At 44.6% G+C, this 24,818-nt stretch overlaps 1 protein-coding gene across 5 annotated transcripts in view; it reads left to right on the top strand.

Annotated features, from left to right (window-relative positions):
* PLEKHG1 (pleckstrin homology and RhoGEF domain containing G1) overlaps nt 1-24,818 on the top strand; it is a 226,066-nt gene that overhangs the window by 185,888 nt on the left and 15,360 nt on the right. For all 5 annotated transcript variants that reach the window (XM_064598221.1, XM_064598222.1, XM_064598219.1 and 2 more), the window contains 9 exons: nt 2,444-2,490; nt 6,758-6,908; nt 9,961-10,092; nt 12,485-12,667; nt 12,753-12,848; nt 13,052-13,138; nt 18,720-18,753; nt 21,540-21,635; nt 23,933-23,971. In XM_064598221.1, the coding sequence (XP_064454291.1) occupies nt 2,444-2,490; nt 6,758-6,908; nt 9,961-10,092; nt 12,485-12,667; nt 12,753-12,848; nt 13,052-13,138; nt 18,720-18,753; nt 21,540-21,635; nt 23,933-23,971 (865 nt within the window). The remainder of the gene's footprint in view (nt 1-2,443; nt 2,491-6,757; nt 6,909-9,960; nt 10,093-12,484; nt 12,668-12,752; nt 12,849-13,051; nt 13,139-18,719; nt 18,754-21,539; nt 21,636-23,932; nt 23,972-24,818) is intronic.

The following is a 24,818-nucleotide window of genomic DNA, read 5'->3' on the forward strand; positions in this document are numbered from 1 at the left end:
TGAAAGGGCCTAGAAATAATGATTAACCCAGTGGCAAGACCATCTCTGATACCCAGACTGTGGGTATCTCCAAATACAGCTTGCACCCAAAAGGAATCAGGGCCCCGTGAAGAATGAGTGTGGGGCAGGAAATGTATAAGGTGGTCTGGAACATCTTGTCATTCCAGAAAATAAGGAAGCTCCCGGAGTCTGTAGGTCAGGTCACGAATACTAAAGAAGAGGCTCCTGCTGACCAAAGCTGGGATCATTTCAGCATCTGTAAAGATAATTAATTAGAGGGGCACCTGGGTGGCTCAGTTGGTTAAGCGACTGCCTTCGGCTCAGGTCATGATCCTGGAGTCCCGGGATCGAGTCCCGCGTCGGGCTCCCTGCTCAGCGGGGAGTCTGCTTCTCCCTCTGACCCTCCCCCCTCTCATGTGCTCTCTCTCAAAATAGATAAATAAAATCTTTTTAAAAAAAAAAAAATAATTAATTAGAAACAACTGAAACCCATTAAATATGTTTATATTCATGAATTCACAGTGATTAAAAAACCCAGAATGGTGGCTTTTGTGGGATGCTAGAAAACCAATGTGTTATCTTGAAAACGGAGGGAAAGAATCAAGCATTCATCCTGTCTTTCCCATACCAACTACAAACTGCAGGGTAACAGCTAATAGAAGGAAGTTCCTTTTTTGGGAAAGATTCTGGCTAATAAATGAAAGAATAGCAGAGTCAGAGATACCACCTTCTGGCAGTTCCTAATGAATTAATGGATCAGGCAATAATGACCAGTGGTGGTTAACATCACAGAGAGACAACCAGATATTCTGTGCCTCCTGATGGAAGCACGATACAATTATGATGCATTCCTGCCAAACTGTGGAACCTAAATCTATCCAATCTCCCCTGAACCGCACCAGTGCAGGGGGCAGGGGAACATATTAAAGGAAACCGTAGGGATACAACCGGCAAAACAGACCATGAGAAACTCTGTAGGACAAACCATCTGGTTTCTTCAACTAAATTGCAAGGGGAAAAAGGATAAAGGGAGGAATTTATCGATTAGAAGAGTCTTAAGAGATACCACCCAGTTGCTTTGTGGAGTTATTTGAACTCCAAATCAAATAGGCCAACTATTTAAAAAAAGAAAATTAAGAAGATAGGGAATTTGAATAGTGACTGTTGAATATTCACATTATGGAATTATTTAAATATGATAATAGCATTGTGGTGATGCTTCTTTATAAAAGTCCTTATACTGGAGATATATACTAAAATATTTACAAGTGCGGTGATCTGATGTCTAGAATTTGCTTCAGAGGGATGGGGAAACAGGGTAGTAGGTGGATATAGATCATGAGTTACTACTGAGGTCAGGTGATGAATACTTGGTGATTCATTATACCATCCTCTCTCCTTTTATATGTATATATATGCTGGAGACTTCCTATAGTATCAAATTTTAAATCTAATCCTAGTCAAGTGAACAGAAAGGATTCTAAGTAGACATTCCTTTTAAATAAGAAAAAAATTAAAGCATTAAAATTACAAAAAAAAGTCACTGTCTTGGAGTCACATGTGAATCTAGCATGAAGTAGCTTAAGAAGTAAAAAGAGCAGAATATGAAATACCACCAGAATAACGTAATGTCTCTTTTTCATAATGTAATTCCATGTTAGAGTTTGCAAGATCAAGGACTCCTGCTCTCAAATAATTTTCAGTTTAGTAGAAAAGAGGGGGGTTCTGTGGTTCAATGAGCAATCTGTGCCAGATGAGCACCATATGGCCCCTACCTTGCAGGAACTCACAGCCTAGAGTGGGAGACAGAGAGGCAGAGAAAATGTCACTGTCGTTTGGTAAATGCTACTAGAGATTTGGGTGTTGGGGAAGCCCAGAGTAGGAGCAGTGGGCTCTGCCCAAGCTCCAGGGAGGCTCCTTGGAGGAAATAAAGCCTAAGTTCAATGTCAAAGGATGCATAGTGGCTATCCATTCATTGCAAGAGGTAGGAAAAACAGTGGGCAGAGATAATTGTATACGTGAGGGCCTGAAAGTTTATGGCAGCTTTCTTGTGCCTTGCACATACTTCTACCGTGTTCTTACCACCATAATTAAATTACCTACTTCTATTTCTCTTTCACATTGCAAATCCACTGGAGGACTATAAGTACCTGGGGCAGAAACCTTACTTTCCTCCTCTTCCTTTTCACCTTCAGATTCACCTAACAGAGCAGGTGCTCAGTAAGTGTTTATTGACCTCAGATGAGTTCAAGTCGAGGTGGATTCTAGTATGAAACAAGGTAGATAAAAAGGCATAGGTCATTGCCACGGGGGCTCAGGCAGGCCTGCGTGATGACAGAGCCAAATTTACGGGTATGAGCGGTATTTCTTTTTATTGTTTTTAAATGCCTACTGATGCCTGTGCTTTTTTTTGCCTCTGAACGTCTCTTTTGTTTCCTTGCAGAGTGAAGATTTCCACATTTACACGCAGTACTGCACTAACTATCCAAGGTACACGTTGTCGATATGCAGCTGTGCATCTCTGCGTTTGCATCTGGGTTCAGGCCGAGGGGTCCCGTGCATGCTGGTGGTAGGCGTTCTGTGCCTGGCACTGCGCTGAATGCCACGGACAGACCGCACAGCGTGCTGAGAACGGATTACGGGGTAGCCAGATAGGGATCCATTCAGCTTAGGGACTCCCGGCAGAACCAGTGGGAGGGACATTGTGAAAGACCGTGGAAGAGACCAAAAAGATCGTGAGGTGTCTAATTCTTGCCCGTTACCCCTCTTGTATGTGTGGCACGTTTTGAAGAATTTGGGATGCACATAGAATGAGTTTATATAATCTAGCTGGGGTAAAATATCTTATATTTTTACTATATAAGCTCTAAGAACTATGTAAAAAGGACTCCTCATCTCACCTGGATCTTGGCTTCAGTTTTGCTGACCCAGGGAGCCACACAGCAGGACGGTTCTGGGAATGCCATATGGACAATACCATGACCATTTCAGTAAGGGAGCCAGGTCCAAGGTCACTGTCGTCATTTCTTTTTTTCAGCAAAAGACTTTTATTGAGCATTTCTTGAGTCCTAATCACTGTGTTAAATGCTATAAATGCAAAATGTTGTTGAATTTAACTTGCACAATAATCCAGAGATGTCAAGGGATTCCAGAAAAGTGAAGCATCCATCACAGTGCAGGGCACGGGATGATAGGTTCTCAACAGTTGCTTCCTCATCATCGCCCCTGCCCCAACCCAGTGTATGCATGAAGGAACCGAGACTCCGATGGTTTGCTGATTTTATGGAGACCACATAGCTAACGGGTGGCCCAGCTAGGATTCGAATCAAGGTTTCTCCAACCTCGGACCTACAAGGTTTCTACTACGTCCTTGTAAAGTTTCTTTTTTTTTTTTTTTAAAGATTTTATTTATTTATTTGAGACAGAGAGAATGAGAGAGACAGAGAGCACATGAGAGGGGGGAGGGTCAGAGGGAGGAGCAGACTCCCTGCAGAGCAGGGAGCCCGATGCGGGACTCGATCCCGGGACTCCAGGATCATGACCTGAGCCAAAGGCAGTCGCTTAACCAACTGAGCCACCCAGGCACCCCCCTTGTAAAGTTTCTCAGCAGAACTTGAGTTGCTATCTTAGGGGACAAGCCGGGAAGATAAGAGCGACAGGCTCTGTTGTGTGTCTTGGTGGAAACCTGTCCCTAAGGCTAAAGTGGGCAGCAGGATCCACCTAGAAGCCAGTAGGCTGCCCTCCCTGCCCCCACAGCTACCACGGCAAGGAAGAACAAATAGGACCCCTGCTCGGAAGTGGCCTCAGAAAGCCAATTTGGATTCAGAGGCATGAAGCCAGAGGCCGAGACTTAGGTACAAATACTTTCCACTGGAGGACTATAGTCTCCCTCTCTAAACATTGGTCAGGATATTGTGCTGTGGGGATTTATTTGGTTAGCAGCCAACTGCGCTTTTCCCAGGTTTCCCTAAAAACCAAACAAAACCCACCAAAACCCACATGCTCTCACCATATCCTTATCAGTAGACACATCCATAGTTTACACAGTTTCACTTAATGCTCTCTCCTGTAGTATTTGTTTCCACCTCTATGCTGAAGGTAGCAGAAAATTGTAGGATGCACCAACTAAATCCCATGACCCGGAAGCTAAAATCCAGCATGGCACCACACCCCAATCCAGAGAAATCACAGAATCGGCCTTCAACTTCTCCACTCAGCATCAAAGGGAAAGGGCAGGGGGGAATCAAACTCCAAAGATTCAACACATTTCTTGACCCCATTATCAGCATGGGAGACCCTAGAGGGACTTGTCTGGGGGATTATGTCTGTATAAGTTTCATTATACACATGCCATTTGAAGAAATGACTTCTGAATTTGCAATTGGGGAAGGTTATATTAAGAAGATTTTTCAGACTGCATCGGGCTCCCTGCTCGGCGAGGAGCCTGCTTCTCCCTCTGACCCTCCCCCCTCTCATGTACTCTCTTTCATTCTCGCTCTCTCAAATGAATAAAATCTTAAAAAAAAAAAAAAAGATTTTTCGGACTTAGTAATAAGAGAGTACAAAATAAAGGCAGCTTTTTCTCTATGAGGCTGCTTCAGGGTCAAAAGACAGGCAAAATCATTCATGTAAGAACACCATGGAGCCTGGTCCCAAGCCCACTGTGTGTTGGCAGGAAGTAGGAACTAATATCCTTGTCTTCTAGCAACTTTTAGAGTTTTTTTGAGCATCAAACTCAACTAAATGCAATTATGGAATAGGGTGTTAGGGAAGATCAAATCAATAAATACAAATTAATGTAGTACGGACTCAGTCGTGTGTACTGGAAGCTAAAGATGCATGAGAGAAAGGAATAGTAAGTCCCAGGGAGGAGAGTTAAGAACAGTTTCCTGGAGGAAGTGTTTTTTTCTATTTGGGTTTTTTTTGTATTTTCATGTTTTCTTTTTTATCGTGTATCTTCAACTTTGAAGAAGGAAAGAAACAGGTTAGCAGAGAGATGGTCACAAGGCATGCTCAGTGAAGTAGGCGTGTCCGGTTCTTGCCCAATTGTATGGTTTTCATATTCATAGAAAAATATTTCCTCTTGGCTCCTTTTCTCCAATCAGTTTGCTTTCTGAAGCCCCGGTCTCCTTTTCCCTCTCTTAACAAGCCAAGAGTGCCAGGTGTTTCAGCCCATCTGACAACATTTCTTCTCCCTTTGGATCCAGGCTAGAGCTATTAAATGTCGCCGGCGCACCTTGACAGATGTCCGCCTTCTTCATACCAGTCACGCCCCAGCAGTTTCGCTGGGAAGAGACACAAGCCTCCCCTCCTTTCCCTAAGGAGGGGCCCAGGCCCTGTCAGGTCATTGTCCTCAGATGTCTCCCTGGGCCCTGAACCTGGAGTTCAGTGTACTCCCAATTTGTTGCAGGTGTCCTGTCCATGGGCACAAGCTGAAGCCTTCAGATGGCCAAAGGGCAGCTGGGCAGCCGATTCTGGCCTCTGGAAGAACCTTTAAAAAGACCCTCGGCTACAGGATAAGGAGTAGTTTTGAAATCTCAACTTCTGGGGGAAATGAATCCGTTTGGACAGATAATTCTCAAAGCAGATGGGCACAAAAGTGATTCTAATAGGTTCATTAAGAGACCTCCATTTCACTTCCTTCCAAGGAGTCTAATTTGGCCCCAATTTTCTAAATTAATCCTGAAAACGTATTACTGCCTTGGGGAGAGAGGGGCTGAAATCACTTCCACCTGCTTTCTTCTAAGTTATGAGACCATATGATTTTAATTTACGTGTGTATGTGTGACTTCACAAGCCCTCTGGCTTTCATGTATAAGATATGAACACTGGTTCAACTATTCCCCTGGGGTGTTAGGGGGCTGTACTTACTACCTTTGGGGGAGCTGGGATGCAGAAGGAATTCTGACCCGCTTTCCGAGTCCACTGAGGCACACTCCCTAAGAAGTGAAGTTCTCTAGCTGTTTCAGAAACTGTCTTTAGAGGGATCTGTTCAGAGATTCTCAAAGGGAAGTTACCTTGTGGGCCACGGTCTCCAAAGATCTGCACGGAGTATCAGGTAGTTTGTGCATTCTACAAAGGCAGCTGGCAGAAGGGGTGACAAATGCCCAGCACGGGGCTGGCTCTACTGAAGAATGAGCTCCTTTTTTCCTAGTATAGAGGTGCCCCGTCCTTGCAGTCTGACCTGTGCAGACTGAATACAAATGTGTGGTTCGTGCCCTGCACAGATACCCATATGGGATGCAACTGGGGGCTAACATCTGACTCAGATCCCCCTTTTGCCAAGCATGTGTCCTGGCCAGGGACTTCATCCCTGGAAGGGAGGAGCTTGCTGCTTAGAAGCCATCTGTCCATGTGCAACCAGCTTTTTCTTGTGCCTTTTTCTAATCCATCCACCCAAAGAGACACCTTTTTCTAATTTGTCCAGAGGCATTTTAGTCTAGCTATAGCTCTTGCTGCCCCACCTGTTTTAGGGCATTTAAAACTTACATACCCGGGCGCCTGGGTGGCTCAGTTGGTTAACCGACTGCCTTCAGCTCAGGTCATGATCCCAGGGTCCTGGGATCGAGTCCCGCATCGGGCTCCCTGCTCAGCGGGAAGCCTGCTTCTCCCTCTCCCACTCCCCCTGCTTGTGTTCCCTCTCTCGCTGTGTCTCTCTCTGTCAAATAAATAAATAAATAAAATCTTTAAAAAAAAAAAAAAACTTACATACCCATCTCACTATTACAACTGAGATAAAAATGTGTCCTTCCTGCAGGTCAGTGGCTGTGTTAACAGAGTGCATGCGGAACAAGATGCTGGCCAAATTCTTCAGGGAACGTCAGGAAACTCTGAAACACTCTCTGCCTCTGGGGTCCTATCTCTTGAAACCAGTTCAGCGGATTCTCAAATATCACCTCCTTTTGCATGTAAGTTTCTGCCTGCCCTGGAATACTTTCCAGGGGACGGTGATTTTGTGCATTTATCCTCCATTAAGCTTCGGGGAAAAAATATCAGAACAGGCTGTGGACATATGGAAACGTTTTCCACACTCATACTTTACAACGGACTAATCTGCTTTGAGGAATTAGAGATATTTATATTCTGGGCCTGCAGCCCCATTGACACCAGCCAAGTGAAAAGATTCATTTTAGCTCTAATTCTGATAGGGCTTAGGAATACCTCACTCTGGGCAGTGAATGGTTTCAGATAGAGAGCTATCACCGTAATGAAAAACAGATTTTTGTGTGTCTTATCTCCACGAGCCTAGATTCAGTAGGCAGTTGGGCAGGAGAGCTATCTGTCATAGAGTGGCTTTTGTATGAGCAAAGAGAAGGTGCTGAAAAAGGAGAAGACCAATGAGTGGTGTGATGAATGATCTTTGAGCAGGGCTTAGCATCACTTCATTGTATTTGTTTCATTTCCCATTATTTGTATACAATGCACAGAGGCTTTATAAACAAAGGTAGACATAGCTCTCACATTCTCTTGTCTTCCCTCTAAGGAGGTTGATAAAATTGGGGAAAAGTTCTGTTGCAAGTCATTTCCATTGGGTCAGTAGGATTGGATTGCCCTTATAACACAAGGAAGACCTAGCATGGTGGTTAGGGTCCAGGCTCTGGGTTCAAATCCTATAAATTGTCCATGTTCACTGTAGCTCACAGGCAGTCCATAAAAGTGAGCTATTGTTTTTGTTTCATTATTTTCATACTACATTAAATCTTAAAATTTGAATCCAGAGCTCTTATCTGTATCACCATGCCTGCAATTTATATGTATCTCTTTTTAAATGATTCCAGGTTCCCAGCTTGGATAATCATTCCAGTTTTGCTCAGTTCACAAACATGTACAATTTTAAAACGCTTATGGTCCAACTCTGCTAGAAATTTCTCAGCTTTGTTTGCCTGGGTTTGGAGAATCTTCATGTCCTGTGAAGCCAGATCAGGAATATCACTTTAATTGTTAAACTAATACTCATGACCTTAGATTAGTGGGATTAATTTGCTAAACCAGGGTCCAAATAATGGTGAGATAATGCCTGTCCCAGGATAGATCTCTGCTGGACTCTGCTAATATGGCATTTAAGACTAGTGTGTCTCAATAATCTCTAAATATAGCCTTCTAGAGAGTTGGGTGGGCATCGATCAAAAGCAAAGTCTAAGATGGCAGTTACTTAAGCATGTGAAACCTAACAAGTCAAGATCCTTACAAAAAGGTAATTAATAGGGAAAAATAGCCCTTACCCTCTAAATTAGGAACTGGTGTCTTAGTTTAGGCTGCTATAAGAAAATACCATAGCCTGGGTGACTTCAACAGCAAATATTTATTTCTCACAGTTCTAGAGGTTGGAAGGCCAAGATCAAGGTGCCAGTCTGGTCAGGTTCTGATGATGTCGCTGTCCTGGGTTGCATTCTTGTTTCCTTATATGGTGGAAAGAGGCGAGAGCTCCCCGGGATCCCTTTTATAAGAGCACTAATCCCACCCATGAGGGCTCCACCCTCATGACCTAATCACCTCCCAAAGGCCCCACATCCTGAGACCAGCACAATGGGGGTTCGGATTTCAACATGTGGCTTCTGGGGGGGACACAGACATTCCATCCATAACAGCTGGTAATGAAGAACAGTGGTTAGATTAATCAAAAACTAACTTCTGGTTGCCTTTGAAGTATTTTTGCTTTTATGGGTGATTTAGAGTGTTCCTTCTGTGTCATTTACATCACTTCAAAGTTGTGTAGCCATCCATGAAGATCCGCACAAGAATACACTCTGTACTCCCGAGTCTTTTTGTTGTTGAACAGGATTGCCTCTCAGACCAAAAGAAGAAATTACTATTTTTTTTAATCTGCTGTTGATCTGGAGCTTACCTGGGAGCTCTTATTTTAGCGGTACAGTTTCATAGTACCTTTCTAACAGTTGAGTCTGAGCGTGGAAAGAAAATGCAAATTCCTTCCCAGTTTCAAGCTTAGATGGAAAACTTGAAGTAGGAATCCTATGAAGTAGAATTATAAAATAATGGAACTAACCTTCATAAGTTATACCATAAGATTCAACCTGCATCCTTTGGCTTAATGATTATGCACATCATCAATGTCCCAGAAATGATCTCATTGACTATAATATCTTCTTACTGTTTTACATATTTATGTAGGTTACTGTTACTGTTTTAAGAAGGTAGAGCTTCAACTTAATAAGCATTTATTGACCACCCTCTCTGGTAGTTACCATTGAATAGATAAAGAATTAGATGATACAACAGTCCCTCTCCATAAGGGGCTCTTGAGGGGTCTAGGGACATGTGTCTTATGTGCTGGAAAGAATCAGAGCAGAGATCATGTCCCTTTCGTGGCCCTGGGATTGTGGAACTCCAGTGCTAAGCTGAGTACTGATCCCCAGAGAATACTTGAACCATGAGATCATCCTCGACAATCTGAAGACTTGTCTTTTGTGAACTTTCTTTGGGGCTTTAAAGCCTTGACTACATGAAAAGGCACTTGCTATAGACATACTTTTAAAGATAATGTCCACTCTATGGTTTAGTCTGTTACGCAGTCCGGTGTGACACCTTTATTTCCTCTGGGAGAAAAAGGAAAGTATGTCTTCTATCCTGTAAGGGTGAGAACCCTACTACATTGGCCACCAGGAAACTCGCTAGTCTCCAACTGTGATAGCAACTCTTGTATCTGTTATAACTGTAGCATCTCTGTGAGACTTAATGGACTGTATAGTGTTTTCTTTTATCCTCGTCATGAAATTCTAACCCACTTCTGTTTTTCCTCCCTCCCTCCCCCCCCCCCCAGTTTTCATTCCTGTCTTACCATTTTCTTGCAGGTATCTCTGGTAAGTCATCTCAGACTCTTAAGGCATGATGGTGGTGTGTAAATAAATAGGCAAAAGTAAAATACAAGGAACTCATCATAAAGATGCCCTGTGTGAAAAAAAAAAGTGAAAATAGCTAGTTCTGTCTTTTTTTTTTTTAAAGGAAATAGAAAATCACCTTGACAAGGACACAGAGGGCTATGATGTGGTGCTCGATGCTATCGACACGATGCAGAGAGTGGCTTGGCACATCAACGACATGAAGAGGAAGCATGAGCACGCAGTCCGGTTGCAGGTAAGCCCTTGAGCTGGCGGCGCCTGGTGGGGGCACTGACCTATGACCATGTTCTTTGGGGTTTTTTTAAGATTTTATTTCTTTGAGAGAGCATGAGCAGGGGGAGGGGGCAGAGGCAGAGGGAGAAGCAGGCCCCCCACTGAGCAGGGAGCCAGACGTGGGACTCGATCATGACCTGAGCCAAAGGCAGATGCTTCACCAACTGGCCACCCAGGCGCCCCTACCATTTTCCAGATCAGATATTAAGGCTGCTCAAGTGTTGCATTTCATCCATGATCCTCATCAGTAGGTCTCCTTGAAGAAAGATAAGGACATGGCTAATACTGATCACTGTTTAATGTGATATTTTAAGAGAAGTTACATTATAACTTTTAAACTAAGAGTTTGCTCATAGCCCCTTCAATTACCCAAGTTATAAATTGGAGTCTCCCACGCCCTTATCTTAGGTTAATTACAAATAAATTCTTATTGGAAGCAACTTTCTCTAAGCTGTTGAAAGGGTTTTTGAGCCTCACTTCCTGTCTCCCTAGTGAATGCAAAATTGTGGGTTGGTACGTGTGTGGTATGGGGCAGGGACTCAGAGAAAGGAGAGCTAAGTCTGGAAGCAGGTTCTTTGCAGTTCCACTTGGGACAAAGCTCACCATTGCATGTTAGGGTCCTCATTTCTAAAATAAGACAGACAAGAACTTTGCTAAGGCTCCTTCCAGCACCAATGTTTTAGACCTGAAATCCTTGGAGACATTTGATGAATGCTAAGCCAATGATCATGTCCCGAGCACTATTTAAAAACAAAAGGTCAGGTGCCTGGATGGCTCAGTCAGTTAAGCATCTGCCTTTGGCTCAGGTCATGATCCTGGGGTCCTGGGATCAAGTCCCACATCAGGCTCCCTGCTTAGCTGGGAGTCTACTTCTCCCTCTCCCTCTGATGTGTGCTCTCTCTCTCTCTCTCTGTCAAATAAATAAATAAAATCTTAAAATACATACAAACATACATTAAAAAAATTAAAATTAAAAAAAAGTCAGGGTGCTGGGTGGCTCAGTCAGTTAAGTGTCTGCCTTCAACTCAGGTCATGATCTCAGGGTTCTGGGACCAAGCCCTGTGTGGGGCGCTCTGCTTAGCAGGGAGTCTGCTTCTCTCTCTCTCTCTCTCCCCCCTCCCGCTCCCTGGCTTGTGCTCTCTCCCTCTCAAATAAATAAATATAATATTTTTTAAAAAATAAAAACAAAAGGTCATGCGGGCCTAGAGGCTGGTCACAGGCTCCTGCGTGTCCCTGGAGTGAGACATGAAAGCCCAGAGTGACTCCACACTGTGCAGAATGCCTATGCCCAACTCAAGAAAAAAGACACATTATTCAGCTCATAAATTCAAACAAAACTCTAGGATTCATCCATAGGCAGCCAGAATGTGGTATGATGCAATTAATGCTCAAAAATGGAGGGAAGGGGACATTCTCATCTTTCAGGCCACGTCTGGTTTTTATAACAGAAAAGGTTTAATGTGTCATCAGCCACGTGTTCTGTGGACATAATGTCCGTTGCATATTCAGAAATGGCTAAATGACTGGTTTTTCATGCCTTATGAATCTGTTTGGCATTCTGAAGACACTGCTAAATCAGGCTCTGGCTCAGACTTTTATCTCCATTTCTGTCCACTTCTACTTTCAACCAGTGAAATTTGGGGTTGTCACTTAATTAAATGCTGTTTGTGAATATTTTCGTTTCTCAAAACAGTAAAAAATCAGCTTCCTTAAAAAACGTTGATATGGATGGACAGTAGATCCCAAAGATACTTCAAAGTCATGTTCTCAATTGATATTTATCAAGTACCATTAAAAACATAGTGGTGACGAACTTCATTTCCTTTCCCCAAATAAACGGGATTAGTATCAGGAAATTGCTAAGATGTATCTTCCGTGACCTCTCACGGGCCGTAGTTATGAGTTACTTATATGTAGTATGGATTTCAGTTTCTGGAAGAAAATTTGCACATCAGTCGCTCTGAAAGCTTTTGTGCAGAGAATATGGGTGAGAATGTCAAGGGAAAGATGCCTATCGGAGAAGGTCACATACCTGTGGCCCCTTCCCCCTGCTTCTGAGAGACGTAACTGCTGTCCCCAGCCGTAGAAGAGGGATTATCAAGGAATGGAAATAAGTAATTGGCAACTCATCAACTGACAACTTGATTCATTTCTGTTAGCCCTTAAGTGACAGCACCCGCACCTGGGGATTCAGGTCATGGATCATTAGACACCACTGGACACCAAATAAAGCCATTAGACCCAGTCAGAGATAGTTAGATACTGTTCTTGAGACTCAGCAAATGGGCCACCTTGTCCTCGTTGCCACGTCTCCCCACCTCCTGTGTAGTCACACGGAATGGTCACTTTTTCAGGAGATCCAGAGTCTGCTCACTAACTGGAAGGGGCCAGACCTGACCAGCTATGGGGAACTGGTGCTGGAAGGCACCTTTCGCATCCAGCGCGCCAAGAACGAGCGGACGCTCTTCCTCTTTGACAAGCTGCTGCTCATCACAAAGAAGAGAGACGACACGTTTACATACAAAGCCCACATCCTGGTAGGTCTCAACGTTGGTCATGGGTCAGGGCTTCGTTCCGTTATCTTCCAAGCGTGCCTCACCCTCCCTCTGCTCTCCCGCTCAGTGTGGCAACCTCATGCTTGTGGAAGTGATACCCAAGGAGCCGCTCAGCTTCAGCGTCTTCCACTATAAGAACCCGAAGTTGCAGCACACGGTTCAGGTAACATCAGAGCCCCCCCACCCCCACCCCACCCCCGCAGGGCTCACTCTTGGAAATGAGGAGCGCCATGTGCCGGCTGGCCTTTCCAGAGCCTTCTGGCCACGCGGTGTATTTCCTAGCTTGTCGGAGGGTTATCAGAGGGTCTGAATCTTGTGAGTGGGGGAGGCGTGAGTCATCTGACTGTCCACATTGCCTTCTGGCAGGCTAAGTCCCAGCAGGACAAACGCCTCTGGGTTCTGCACCTGAAGAGGCTGATCCTAGAGAACCACGCAGCCAAGATCCCGGCTAAGGTAAGACGATGAGGTCAACAAACAGTAAAAGGTGAAGGAATTCAAGTCCCAGAAGGCAGCCTAACAGGAATAAACATTCACCTTCAAAATAAAGAAAATAGAGAGAGAGGATACATACATATGGGATCAATTAAACCAGTCAGGTATATTAAGAAGATTCACATGTAGGGAGATTGTCAAAGGTTTTTTGTTTTTTTTTTTTTTTTAAGTGGAGTCCGATGCAGGGCTTGATCCCAGAACCCTGCCATCATGACCTGAGCCAAAACCAAGAGCCAGACACTTACCTGACTAAGCCACCCAGGCACCCCCAAAGGGTTTTTTTGTTTGTTTTTTATAATTGTTGTTGTTATACTTTCTTTCTGGGCTTGAGCAAAGAAAAAATTAGTAAAAGACTATAAGAAAATTTCTAGAGAACTAGTAGAATACAGTTGTGAGAAGTGTTCAAAGCTACACTAAGCACCTATTGTGACTAGAGCTAGCTTAGGTTCTGTGAGAATGCTAGGGGAAAAAAGATACAGACTCAGCTGTGAAGGAATTTGTCAATGAGGGAGCTAGCCATATAAACAACAAACTGTTTGCTAAAGAGGATGAATTAATAAAGGTATAAGCCAAGTGTTGGGGGAGGATAAAGTGTTCAATTACAGTTGAATGGGGAAAGGAAGGAAATGCCTTTTACCTCAGTCTGGAAGGATGAAGAATATTTTTATTAGGTGGAGGAAGAGGAAGACCAGGCTGAGGGAACAGCATAAACAAAAACAAAGAGATATGAATGGGTGCACCGTGTTCACAGCACCCAGTCGGTGCCTAGGTGGAAGGGCTGAGTCCTCAGGAGATGGAGTAGGTGGTGAGGCTGGAGAAGTGGAAGGCAGCCCGCTGGTCTACAAAGGTCTTTGAAGGCACACACTAAGGAGTCTGGTGGTATTGGTGGTAGGAAACTACTAAAGGCTTTGGAGAAAGGGGATGGCATGGTCTCGCCTATGTTCTGAGAGGGGGACCCTTAGAGACAGGGTGATAAATGAGTTGAAGGAGTGACACTGAAGGGAGGAGAAGAATTAGCAAGCCACCACAGTAGTCTAGAAAAGAGGTGAGGGGCACTTCCGGGGGGGCCCAGCAACAGAGGGGGAGCAGATGTAAAAGCTTTCACAGAGGCAGAGGGAACAATATGTTGCCCACTAGGTGCATGAGGAGAGAGAGAAATAGGAGGCAAGGATGAGTCAGGGGTTGGGCCCGGAAGACAGTGTTGAGTTCTGAGATAAGCTGCCAAGGGAAGGAACCGGTCGGATGGGATCGAGGAGGAGCTCTCGCTTCTGCCTGTGCAGAGGCGAGTCAGCCCAGGTGGAAATTCAGGTCTTGGAAGCTGCGGATCTGGAGGCTCTCTTGACACAGTCACTGAGCCCTGAGCTTTGATAGGATGGCCCGTAAAATTGTGTAAAAGAAAGAACCCCTGGGAATGGCAACATCTCAGTGATCTGCGAACCGGCAGGGACTTAGAGGACCACCAAAGGGAGAGTGACCAGGGAGGCAATAAGAAAACCGAAGGCGAAAGGTGTGGTGACAATGGAAAGAAAGGATCTCAAAGAGGGTAACAAGAGTCTCAAATGCCGCGGACGTCATGACAGATTCAAACAGAAACGTAGATATTCGGTTCGGCAACTAAGAGTTCAGGGAGAGCTTGCAGGGCATTGGAGAGAAAAGCAGAAATGAGAAGCAGCAGACTGAGTGCAGACTTCTTTAACAAAGTGCAGAAAGGATGCAAGGTGGTGGTTTGAGGAGAGGCGAGATCAGAGCAAGACACTGGGCGTAGGTGAAGAACACCACGGACATGACAGTGGGCAGCGGGAAGGGGAAAGGGAAGGAGAGCATAATGATGAGCAGAGCGGTGCTCTTTGGAATCCACCTTGGGGAGCTGGAAGGGTGGGATCAGGAGCACTGGGTGAAAGGGTAGTCTGGGAAGTTTGAAACCTCCTTCCCAGAGCTGGGGGAGAAGAAAGATGAGACAGGACAGAGAACCTTTGAGACGGACTTGAGTGAAGATATAGAGTTTGATTTCACTGGAGTTGGTGATGTTGTCGTGTGTCTGGTGCGAGGAGCCCAGGTGGGTTTGGGCACCTGAGGGAAAGTGGCAAGGCTCAGAACACTTGCTAAAGGAAATGGACCAGTCTGTAGGGATGATGACAATAATTTGTGCATCCAACACCTGAATGACGTGGGTCACCATGGATCAGTGTGATGAGGTCATTTGGAAATCCGCTCAGCAACTTGGAAGCTAGTGTTGAGGAACCACAGTGCAGGGGGGTTCCCCAAGGTGAGGCTCAGCAGAGCCACTAAAGGGGAAGATGGGTGCCAATCAGCACAGTGAATGAACATGATTTCCAGGCTGAGTGGAGAGTGAATCCAACAGAGAGAATAGGCATGGCTTGAAGGACCGGGGGCCTGCGGAGTCCAAGAACTGGCTTAGAAAGAGTTAAAGGTGGAGAGATGGAAATACAGATGTCTGTAGTTGAAAAGGGAGCTTTTAGAGTTCTGGGCACTGCTAAGGTCCTGGGGGCCGCTCTGATTGTGTGTTGCTATTCCGGAGTGGAGGGAAAGGTTATCAGAGATAAAGTGGCTAGGAGCTAAGGTGAGGGTGGAGAATGGATTGTCCATGTGGATGGTGAAAAGGTCCTTGCTGGGCTGGGGGAAATGGAGCAGAAGGTGGGATGGTGGTCATGAGAATAGAACTGGGGGGGGGGGGGGGGCAGGGAGGGGCGGATAAGGAACAGGGACATTCCTGAGAAAGGAACGTCTATTTTGCTCTGTGTATTTTGAGAAGCATTTGAAGCTCGTTCTCAGGGACTGTCAGCACTGATTTGGTGCCCAGGAAATGAATGTGCATAGGTGTGTGCTTTGAGTTAAGCATGAGTCTCATTTCATCAGGGTGTTGTGAGATGTAAGGGAGCTCATGCAGAGAAGTGATTGCGTTTTCTTCATGGTTAGTTATTCAGTTGCTGGCCCTGTGCCTTGGAATGCCCTGAGCAATGACAAAGTGTCTTTGATATGCCCCACCTACGGTTCACCTGTCTCCTGGGAAAATCAAAGCTGCCACAGGGTTCTGAAAGGCCATTACAAAACCAGACCAGCTTGCATGCCTGTCCTCTTTCTCCCCCACAAGACGTTTGTATTCCAGGCCATTTTCCCTTTATGCGTTAAAATGGTTCATATGGGGGCGCCTGGGTGGCTCAGTCGTTAAGCGTCTGCCTTCCCAGGGACCTGGAATCAAGCCCCACATCGGGCTCCCTGCTTAGTGGGAAGCCTTTTCCCTCTCCCACTCCCCCTGCTTGTGTTCCCTCTCTCGCTGTCGCTCTCTCTGTGTCAAATAAATAAAATCTTTAAAAAAATAAAATAAAATAAAATAAAATGGTTCATGTAGTCACAATAGAATTGCACTTTTTTCCCCAAATTCCCGACCCTTTTAGAAGTAAACATTATTTTTTCAGCTGCACTTCTTGAACACACATACAGTGTGCTAACTACTTTGTATTTCGCCCTCAGCAAAACACCTTCTGAGGAAGGCCTTATTCTCCCCATTCTAGAGAAGTAAGAGCAGAAGCTCAGCGACATTAAGTGCCCTGCTGTTTATACAGCTCGTACATGGCTGAGCCTGAGTCAGACCCAGGTGTGTCTGGGTGCAGGGAGCAAGCCTTAGCCACATTGCTCCCAGTGGAAAACACTTACTTAGGATACTTGATCCATTATAATGTACTAACAATTTTCCATTTTATTTAAGCAAGTTTATTATTAAGTTGAACTTTTCACTTCTTTCTTCAAGACTTGTTCTTAAATCTCTTTCTCCAAAGCTTTCAAAATCTGTTTATTCCTAGTAAATAAAAGAAATGCATAACGGGGAATTTTTGTAAACCTCAAAAAAAAACGCCTCACCAGTCTAACACAGTTAACCGCAAGCTGTTGGAAATTCGTTTGTGTGACTCACAACCTCCTTCCGGTCGTTCAGTTCAGTGACGGTCCCTGGCTGACTCCTAGAGGAAAATGTGGGAATAGTACTTTTCTGAAATTCAATGTCAAGATGGGGGCAAAAAATACTGAGTTCTTAAAGTCTAAGTTTATAGATACCAGGAAACTTCTTGGAAATAGCCATTTTGTTCATCCATATACATGATATATACACTCACTCGCCTCTGGATTGAGAACAAAGATAAAAGTAGAGCCTTCTGCATTTTATATATTCACCTGGTTCTGGAAATGCACTTCACAGAAATTGAGCTCACATCTGTGTTTGAAATTAATTCCAACTAGTAATCCCAAACTGATGAGATGATAAAAATATCAATGTCATAAAAATATAACCATTTGTTTTCTCAAACTTAAGTGGTTGCATTAACCTCCCTCCTTTGTGTGTGTGTGTGTGTGTGTGTGTGTGTGTAACTAAATATTACCATTTAGCCTAAATATTTTTACCGTGCTATCAGAGATTGCAACAAAATACAATTAAATTGGGGCGCCTGGGTGGCTCAGTCGTTAAGCGTCTGCCTTCGGCTCAGGTCATGGTCCCAGGGTCCTGGGATTGAGTCCCACATCAGGCTCCCTGCTCGGCGGGAAGCCTGCTTCTCCCTCTCCCACTCCCCCTGCTTGTGTTCCTGCTCTCACTATCTCTCTCTCTGTCAAATAAATAAATAAAATCTTTTTTAAAAATACAATTAAATTGGGCGCCTGGGTGGCTCAGTCGTTAAGCATCTGCCTTCGGCTCAGGTCATGATCCCAGGATCCTGGGATCGAGTCCCACATCGGGCTCCCTGCTCGGCGGGAAGCCTGCTTCTCCCTCCCCCACTCCCCCTGCTTATAGTTCCCTCTCTCGCTGTGTCTCTCTCTGTCAAATAAATAAATAAAATCTTTAAAAAAAAATTTTTTTTTTAAAAACAATTAAATTATTTTTAAGGTGATTTTTAGCCCAATGTTTGGAGGTTAAGTTACACGACTCTTGAACTATGAAAATAACACGGGGGGAGCAAGATAGGCTACCTAAAGTAATTTTTTTTCCTCTTTTTGAATCCTCAGGCAACATGATTCATGTTAGGGTGATTAACTGTCTTTTTATATTTCCCTAAACATTAATACCATTGGCAGCAATAACAATAAAAAGAAGCCTCAAAGCATTAAAGCTGCGAAGGTTGGGGTTGAAGGGAGAAGAAAGCCAGAGTTGAGGATTATCCGGCCCAATCCCTTGGCGGGCGGGTGGTAACTTCGTTGGGTTGAGTGCCTATCATGTGGGCCTAGTAGTAGTAACCCTGAAAGGTAGGTCCTATCTGGCCATTTGTGGCTTCCTTCCGGGTGGGGACTGCAAGCTTAGCTCTGGTGGCATCCATTGTGTAGTATCTCCTACCCGCAGGTGGGCGCTTGTCTGTTTGAAGTCCTTGTGTTAATGCCTCAAAGAAGGAATGAACTTCTTTGAGTTGTTCAAAGCTTTTCATAAATCCCTTCTTCAGGTGGGATAATATAGGTAATACAGGTCTTCTGTATTACGACTGATAGCTTACAGAAGAAACAAAAAGTAATTGCAGTTAAAGCTGTACTTTCTTTCTTTCAGGCCAAGCAAGCAATACTTGAAATGGATGCCATTCGTAAGTTTTGTTCTCTTAATACAATTGGAAATTTTCTCGTCTCCTTGCATCTGTCATATCGTCTGGCTTAAAGTTTACAAAAATGTCAATTGTAAGAAAGGAGCTCTATTCACTGTGTTAACAAACAGAGCCGACAGATGGTATAATCTCTTCCTAACACATTGGCTTGTTTGTACATTGATTTCGCCTGGTTTATCTGTGAGTCACCTGACGGCTGGCCACATGTGTAGATCTCTGTATCAACTAAGAATGTACGATCTGCTGCCAGGGTCCATTCTTACCCTCCCTTCTACCACCACCAGAAATTAAGGTTTCACATACACTTCCCACCACACCCCATCGGAGGGAAATCTATGTTGATTTCCTGCAAGAATCATGCCAACACGATAGTTCGTGCTTTTCCTGATGCGGCACAAATTTCAAAATTACAGTGGCCCCACAAGTGTGATTGTATTTCAAGGCTTCTAAAACAGGCAGAAAATAAACAGAGGGGAGGTCTGTCCTACAAAATAAAACCTCGTTCAACGGCATTTATCACATCCTTCTTCTCTCCCAGATTAAATAGGAAAAAAAAAGAGAATCAATGGCTTTAAAGACTTACAGCCGGGTCTAACAAAAACTTTTACCTACAGTGTTTGAAAGAACTTACTTTTGAGGAATCTTGCCCCAGGTGGGAACATTGATTCACGTCCCCTCCACGCCGCTGGTGGTTAGCTCTGCAGGGGAAACAAGAAGCATTCGTGAGGTAGAAAGATGAGTACCCCCATCACGTGACTGAGACCCCCCCCATGTCGTGCCCCGCGGCTCCTGAGAGTGACCCCTACCAGAGGGCTGGGCTGGGGCCTGCTGCCCTGTCTTCTTGAAAGTCCCCCATTTTATTCAGTGGAAAGCTCTTTAAGATTTTTTTTTCTTTTTTTTAATAACACTAAAGAGAAGGCAAGGTCACAGATGAGCATGTTAGGTTTAGGAGGAAAGGTGGAGGAAGATGGGGGTCTGAAGAAGTCTGCTGTTTCTGTGACCGACTTCATTCAACAGAGCCAAGCCCTCATTCCCAGCCTCTGGGCAAGTCCGTGGACACCAGTAAGGTTCTGTGAGTGCACAGAATGATTTCGAGACACTAACTGGTGCCACGTGCCTTTCTTCCAGGCCCAAGACTAGGCCAGAGCAACCCCGCCTGGGAAAATCCCCGCATTTGCCCTGCCTTGACTCTGGATTTGGCTGGGTATGAGCAGAGTCCATTGGGCCAAATGACCTCATTTATGTAACTTTGCCGCTGACATTGGACTAACGTGTGTGGTCTTTACAATCCTCAGAACTCTCTCCAGCTTTGGACACCCTTAAAGAGCCTTAACCCTATTACAGCCATATCTTAAAATTGTTTACCCGCAGGCTTCAGATACCAGTGAAAGTGCTAGAGTACTTTAGGATTAGACCCAATTTTCTTTCTTCCTTTTTTTTTTTTAAGTAGGCTTCATGCCCAACGTGGAGCCCAATGAGGGGCTTGAACTCACAACCCTGAGATCAAGACCTGAGCTGAGATCAAGAGTCTGATGCTTGGGGCGCCTGGGTGGCTCAGTCGTTGAGCGTCTGCCTTCAGCTCAGGTCATGATCCCAGGGTTCTGGGATCAAGCCCCGCATCGGGCTCCCTGCTCAGCGGGAAGCCTGCTTCTCCCTCTCCCACTCCCCCTGCTTGTGTTCCTGCTCTTGCTATCGCTGTCTCTGTCAAATAAATAAATAATAAAAATCTTTAAAAAAAAAAAAGAGTCTGATGCTTAACCGAGACAACCAGGTGCCCCTAGACCCAATTTTCTTTATATGATGTCCGTGTACCCCTTAGGTAAAAAGACATAAACTGCGAAATTAAATGAAAATCCTGGGGACACCTGGGTGGCTCAGTTGGTTAAGTGTCTGCCTTCAGCTCAGGTCATGATCCCGGGGTCCTGGGATCGAGTCCCACATTGGGCCCCTTGCTCAGTGGGGAGCCTGGTTCTTCCTCTCCCTCTGCCCCTCCCCCCCACTCATTGCTCTATCTCTCTCTATCTCACTCTCGCTCTCTATCTCAAATAAATAAAATCTTTAAAAAAAAATAAATGAAAATCCCTTTTCTGGTAAGAGAACCTAAAGCACTTATCAAATATTCAAAAGAACAATGTCTAGAAAAATACTAAGAGTCGCGGCCCTAGAGGACAGCTTCCATAGAGCGGGAATAGCTTGACATCCTCCACCACCGAGCCAGGCATAGGCGCCTCGCCAAAACTGTACTTCAGGTGAATTCTCCAGATGGCTTCGCCCTCCCTGACAGAGCCTCTGTTGTGGTCCGTCACCACAGCCTGTCAGGGGCCTTGTTGGCAAGTTCAGCAGTGACGTTTATTTTAATAGAATTTTCTGACCTCTGTGGGTCATCAAGTTGCAGATGATCCTGAACGGCAGGAAGAGTTTAATCACACCTTACACATTTTAACTAACTTCCTACAAAGGGTGAAGACAATGGTTATGGCTCTTTCTGCTAGTGAGCAAAAAAGGAGAGTGTGTGTGTGTGTGTGTAATGGAGAACCCGAGAGCACACACGTGTACTAGAAAGGCAGCCTACCTTGCTGACAAACTCCTGGAAGTCCCAATGTAAACAAAAAGTCCTGTGATACATATTCAACACCAGTTACGGAAAGGAGAGATTATACCATGTCTGATGAAAATGAATAAATCCATAGATACCCAAAACAAGTCGTACCGATCTCAGAAGTCACTGAACACCTCCTTCTTATTGATGTGTGTGGTTATCTTTTCAGATTATCCCGGGTTCTGTTACAGTCCTGAGGGAGAAACGAAAGCTTTGTGTGGGCCGAAAGACGGTTCTGCTCCATATCGGCTGAGAAGAAAATCTGGTAAATAGGATGTTGTGATCAAAATTTAATAATCTGTGGGGACAAGTAATGAAAGATCCTTTCAGTCTGTCAGGCTTTCATTCTAAACAAAAAGTTTCGTTCTAAACTTTCTACATAACTCTCTATTTTCCAGGGAATATAAAACATACCAGTCAACTAATTTTGCTTTGCATAGCATCTTTTTGTGTGTGTGTGTAAATTTATTCTTTTTATTTGTATTTATTTTTTCAAAGATTTTATTTATTCATTTGACAGAGAGAGAGAAGCGAGAGGGGGAACACAAGCAGGGGGAGTGGGAGAGGGAGAAGTAGGCTTCCCGCCAAGCAGGGAGCCCGATGCGGGGCTCGATCCCAGGACCCTGGGACCATGACCTGAGCCGAAGGCAGACGCTTAACGACTGAGCCACCCAGGCGCCCCATATTTTTTTTTTAATTTAATTTTATTATGTTATGTTAGTCACATACATCACTAGTTTTTGATGTAGTGCTCCATGATTCGTTGTTTTCATATAACACCCAGTGCTCCATGCAGTACGTGCCCTCCTTAATACCCATCACCCAGCTAACCCATCCCCCCACCCCCTTCCCCTCTAAAACCCTCAGTTTGTTACTCGGAGTCCATAGTCTCTCATGGTTCGTCTCCCTCTCCGATTCCCCCCCCCTTCATTTTTACCTTCCTTCTCCTAATGTCCTCCATGCTATTCCTTATGTTCCACAAATAAGTGAAACCATATGGTAATTGACTTTCTCTGCTTGACTTATTTCACTTAGCATAATCTCCTCCAGTCCCATCCATGCTGATGCATCTTACCACTAGCATGCAGGTACTTAAAGCCTGTTGACTAACACTGGGGAAAATTTTTATCCTATAAATGACACGTATAAAAGATTATTCAAGCCTAAACCTTTAACACGTGTTTGCTGAACCAGACTCCATCTAGTATTCTCTTAGCCCTCAGATCTTTTTTTTTTTAATTTGAATCAGTATTATTACTGTGCTAAGGACCCAGAATGCAAGAATAAATAATACATATGATTCCTGCTTCCTAGGAGGTTATAGTCCAGTGGGAGAGTCTAAAAGGGTGAATACGTACCAGTCCGTAATGGACTGTGGTAGAGGCCGAGTGGGAGGAAGAGTGGAAAGACAAAGGAGAGAGAGAGGGGCTGTCTAGGAAGGAGAGAGAAGGCTTCCCAGAGCAGAAGACCTGGAATGGAGTCTGGGGGCTGAGGAGGCAGATGGGGCAGGACTAGCACATGCAAAGGCCTGAGACTTGAGCCAGCATTCCTCAGCTCAGACCTCTATTGTCAGTTGTTCAGCCTGGCTGGAACATGGGATGGAGCTGGGGGGAGGTGGAGGTATGCAAGGTAAACCAGAAGGAGAAGTGGCTGGAGTTGAAGAGTGTATGAGCTTGATCCTGCAAGCTACAGGAAGGACCTTCAGCAATGAAATATTTGCCTTTTTTTTTTATTAAGATTTTATTTATTTATTTGACAGAGAGAGAGCGAGAGAGGGAACACAAGCAGGGGGCAGTGGGAGAGGAAGAAGCAGGCTTCCTGCTAAGCAGAGAACCCGATGCAGGGCTCGATCCCAGAACCCTGGGCCCATGACCTGAGCTGAAGGCAGATGCTTAATGACTGAGCCACCCAGGTGCCCCAAAATGTTTGCCTTTTAAAAAGAGAATTCTGCCTTGATGTGGAAACTGAAGTAGGCTGTCCATCTAGTCTGGGGGAGAGATGATAATGGCCTGGATTGAGACAGTAGTTGGGGGTGGGGGTCATTATTGGGATCCCACAGGACTGTGATGGATGAAAACAGGAGAAATTTAGAATGATGTCCTGATAGCTAACTTGGGCAGGTAATGTCAGTGACAACCAGGATAAGAACTTGATTAAAGAACAGTTATGGGGGAAGACTGGTGAGTTCGAGGCATGTTGGGTTGCTCGGTCTGTGGGCACATTGGGGAATCGTCAGATGGACAGTTAACATTAGAGGTCTGAGGCTTGGGAGAGGAGTGGCTTAAGGATATAAAATTGAACACTATCACCTTATAGGTGGTAGTTAAAGCTAAGGAAATTGCTCTACTAGTTGTTGGTAGGGTAGTTTACGCAGATTATGCAGTTAAATTTTATTCTACGGCTTTGTCAGAGTGAATGTCTTGCTGTTAAGTGTCTCTAAGTGATGGGGATTTCGGTATACATGATAAAAAAATTTTTTTCTAGAGCTCAAATAATTCATTTATAAAGAAAAAAACCTTGATTTGGTTTTGCAAATGATGCTGGCCTTATTTTTTCTCCTAGAACCTTCCTCAAGATCACATAAAGTTTTGAAGACCAGTGGTAAGTCCTGAAATATCTTTCTTTTTTTCATTCTTGCTGATATTCACTGTCAAACCATACAAAAACATAAACACCAGATAAATTACAGATGGACAAATTTTATTAACTTCTATAAGTAATAGTGCCCCATTATATGATGTAAAGCCAAATGACATAAAATGTCTACAATATAGATAACTGGCATGGAAAGATTAATATCCCTATTATGTAAAGAAACCCCTACATCAAAGAGAAGAGACAAAGGACTCTCTTTTATTTTTTTATTTTATTTTTTTTAAGATTTTATTTATTTATTTGAGAGAGAGAATGAGATAGAGCGAGCATGAGAGGGGGGAGGGTCAGAGGGAGAAGCAGACTCCCCGCTGAGCAGGGAGCCTGATGCGGGACTCGATCCCAGGACTCCAGGATCATGACCTGAGCCGAAGGCAGTTGCTTAACCAACTGAGCCACCCAGGCGCCCCAAGGACTCTCTTTTAAAAGGCAGAGGGGCACCTGGGTGGCTGAGCTGGTTAAGCATCCAACTCTTGGTTTTAGCTCAGGTCGTGATCTCATGGGCATGGGATTGAGCCCTGCATCAGGCTCCGTGCTCAGTGCGGAGTCTGCTTCAGATTCTCTCTTTCTCTCTCAAATAAATAAATAAAACCTTTTTTTTTTTTAAAGATTTTATTTATTTATTTGAGAGAGAGCACACCTGGGGTGAGGGTCAGAGGGAGAAGCAGACTCCCTGTTGAGCAGGGAGTCCGATGCGGGACTCGATCCTGGGACTCCAGGATCATGACCTGAGCCGAAGGCAGTCGCTTAACCGACTGAGCCACCCAGGCGCCCATAAATAAAACCTTTTAAAAAG

The sequence above is a fragment of the Mirounga angustirostris genome, unplaced genomic scaffold (assembly GCF_029215605.1).
Source record: "Mirounga angustirostris isolate CCGP_5_RB_7025 unplaced genomic scaffold, mMirAng1.0.hap1 SCAF_8, whole genome shotgun sequence".
Classification (NCBI taxonomy): Eukaryota; Metazoa; Chordata; class Mammalia; order Carnivora; family Phocidae; genus Mirounga; species Mirounga angustirostris.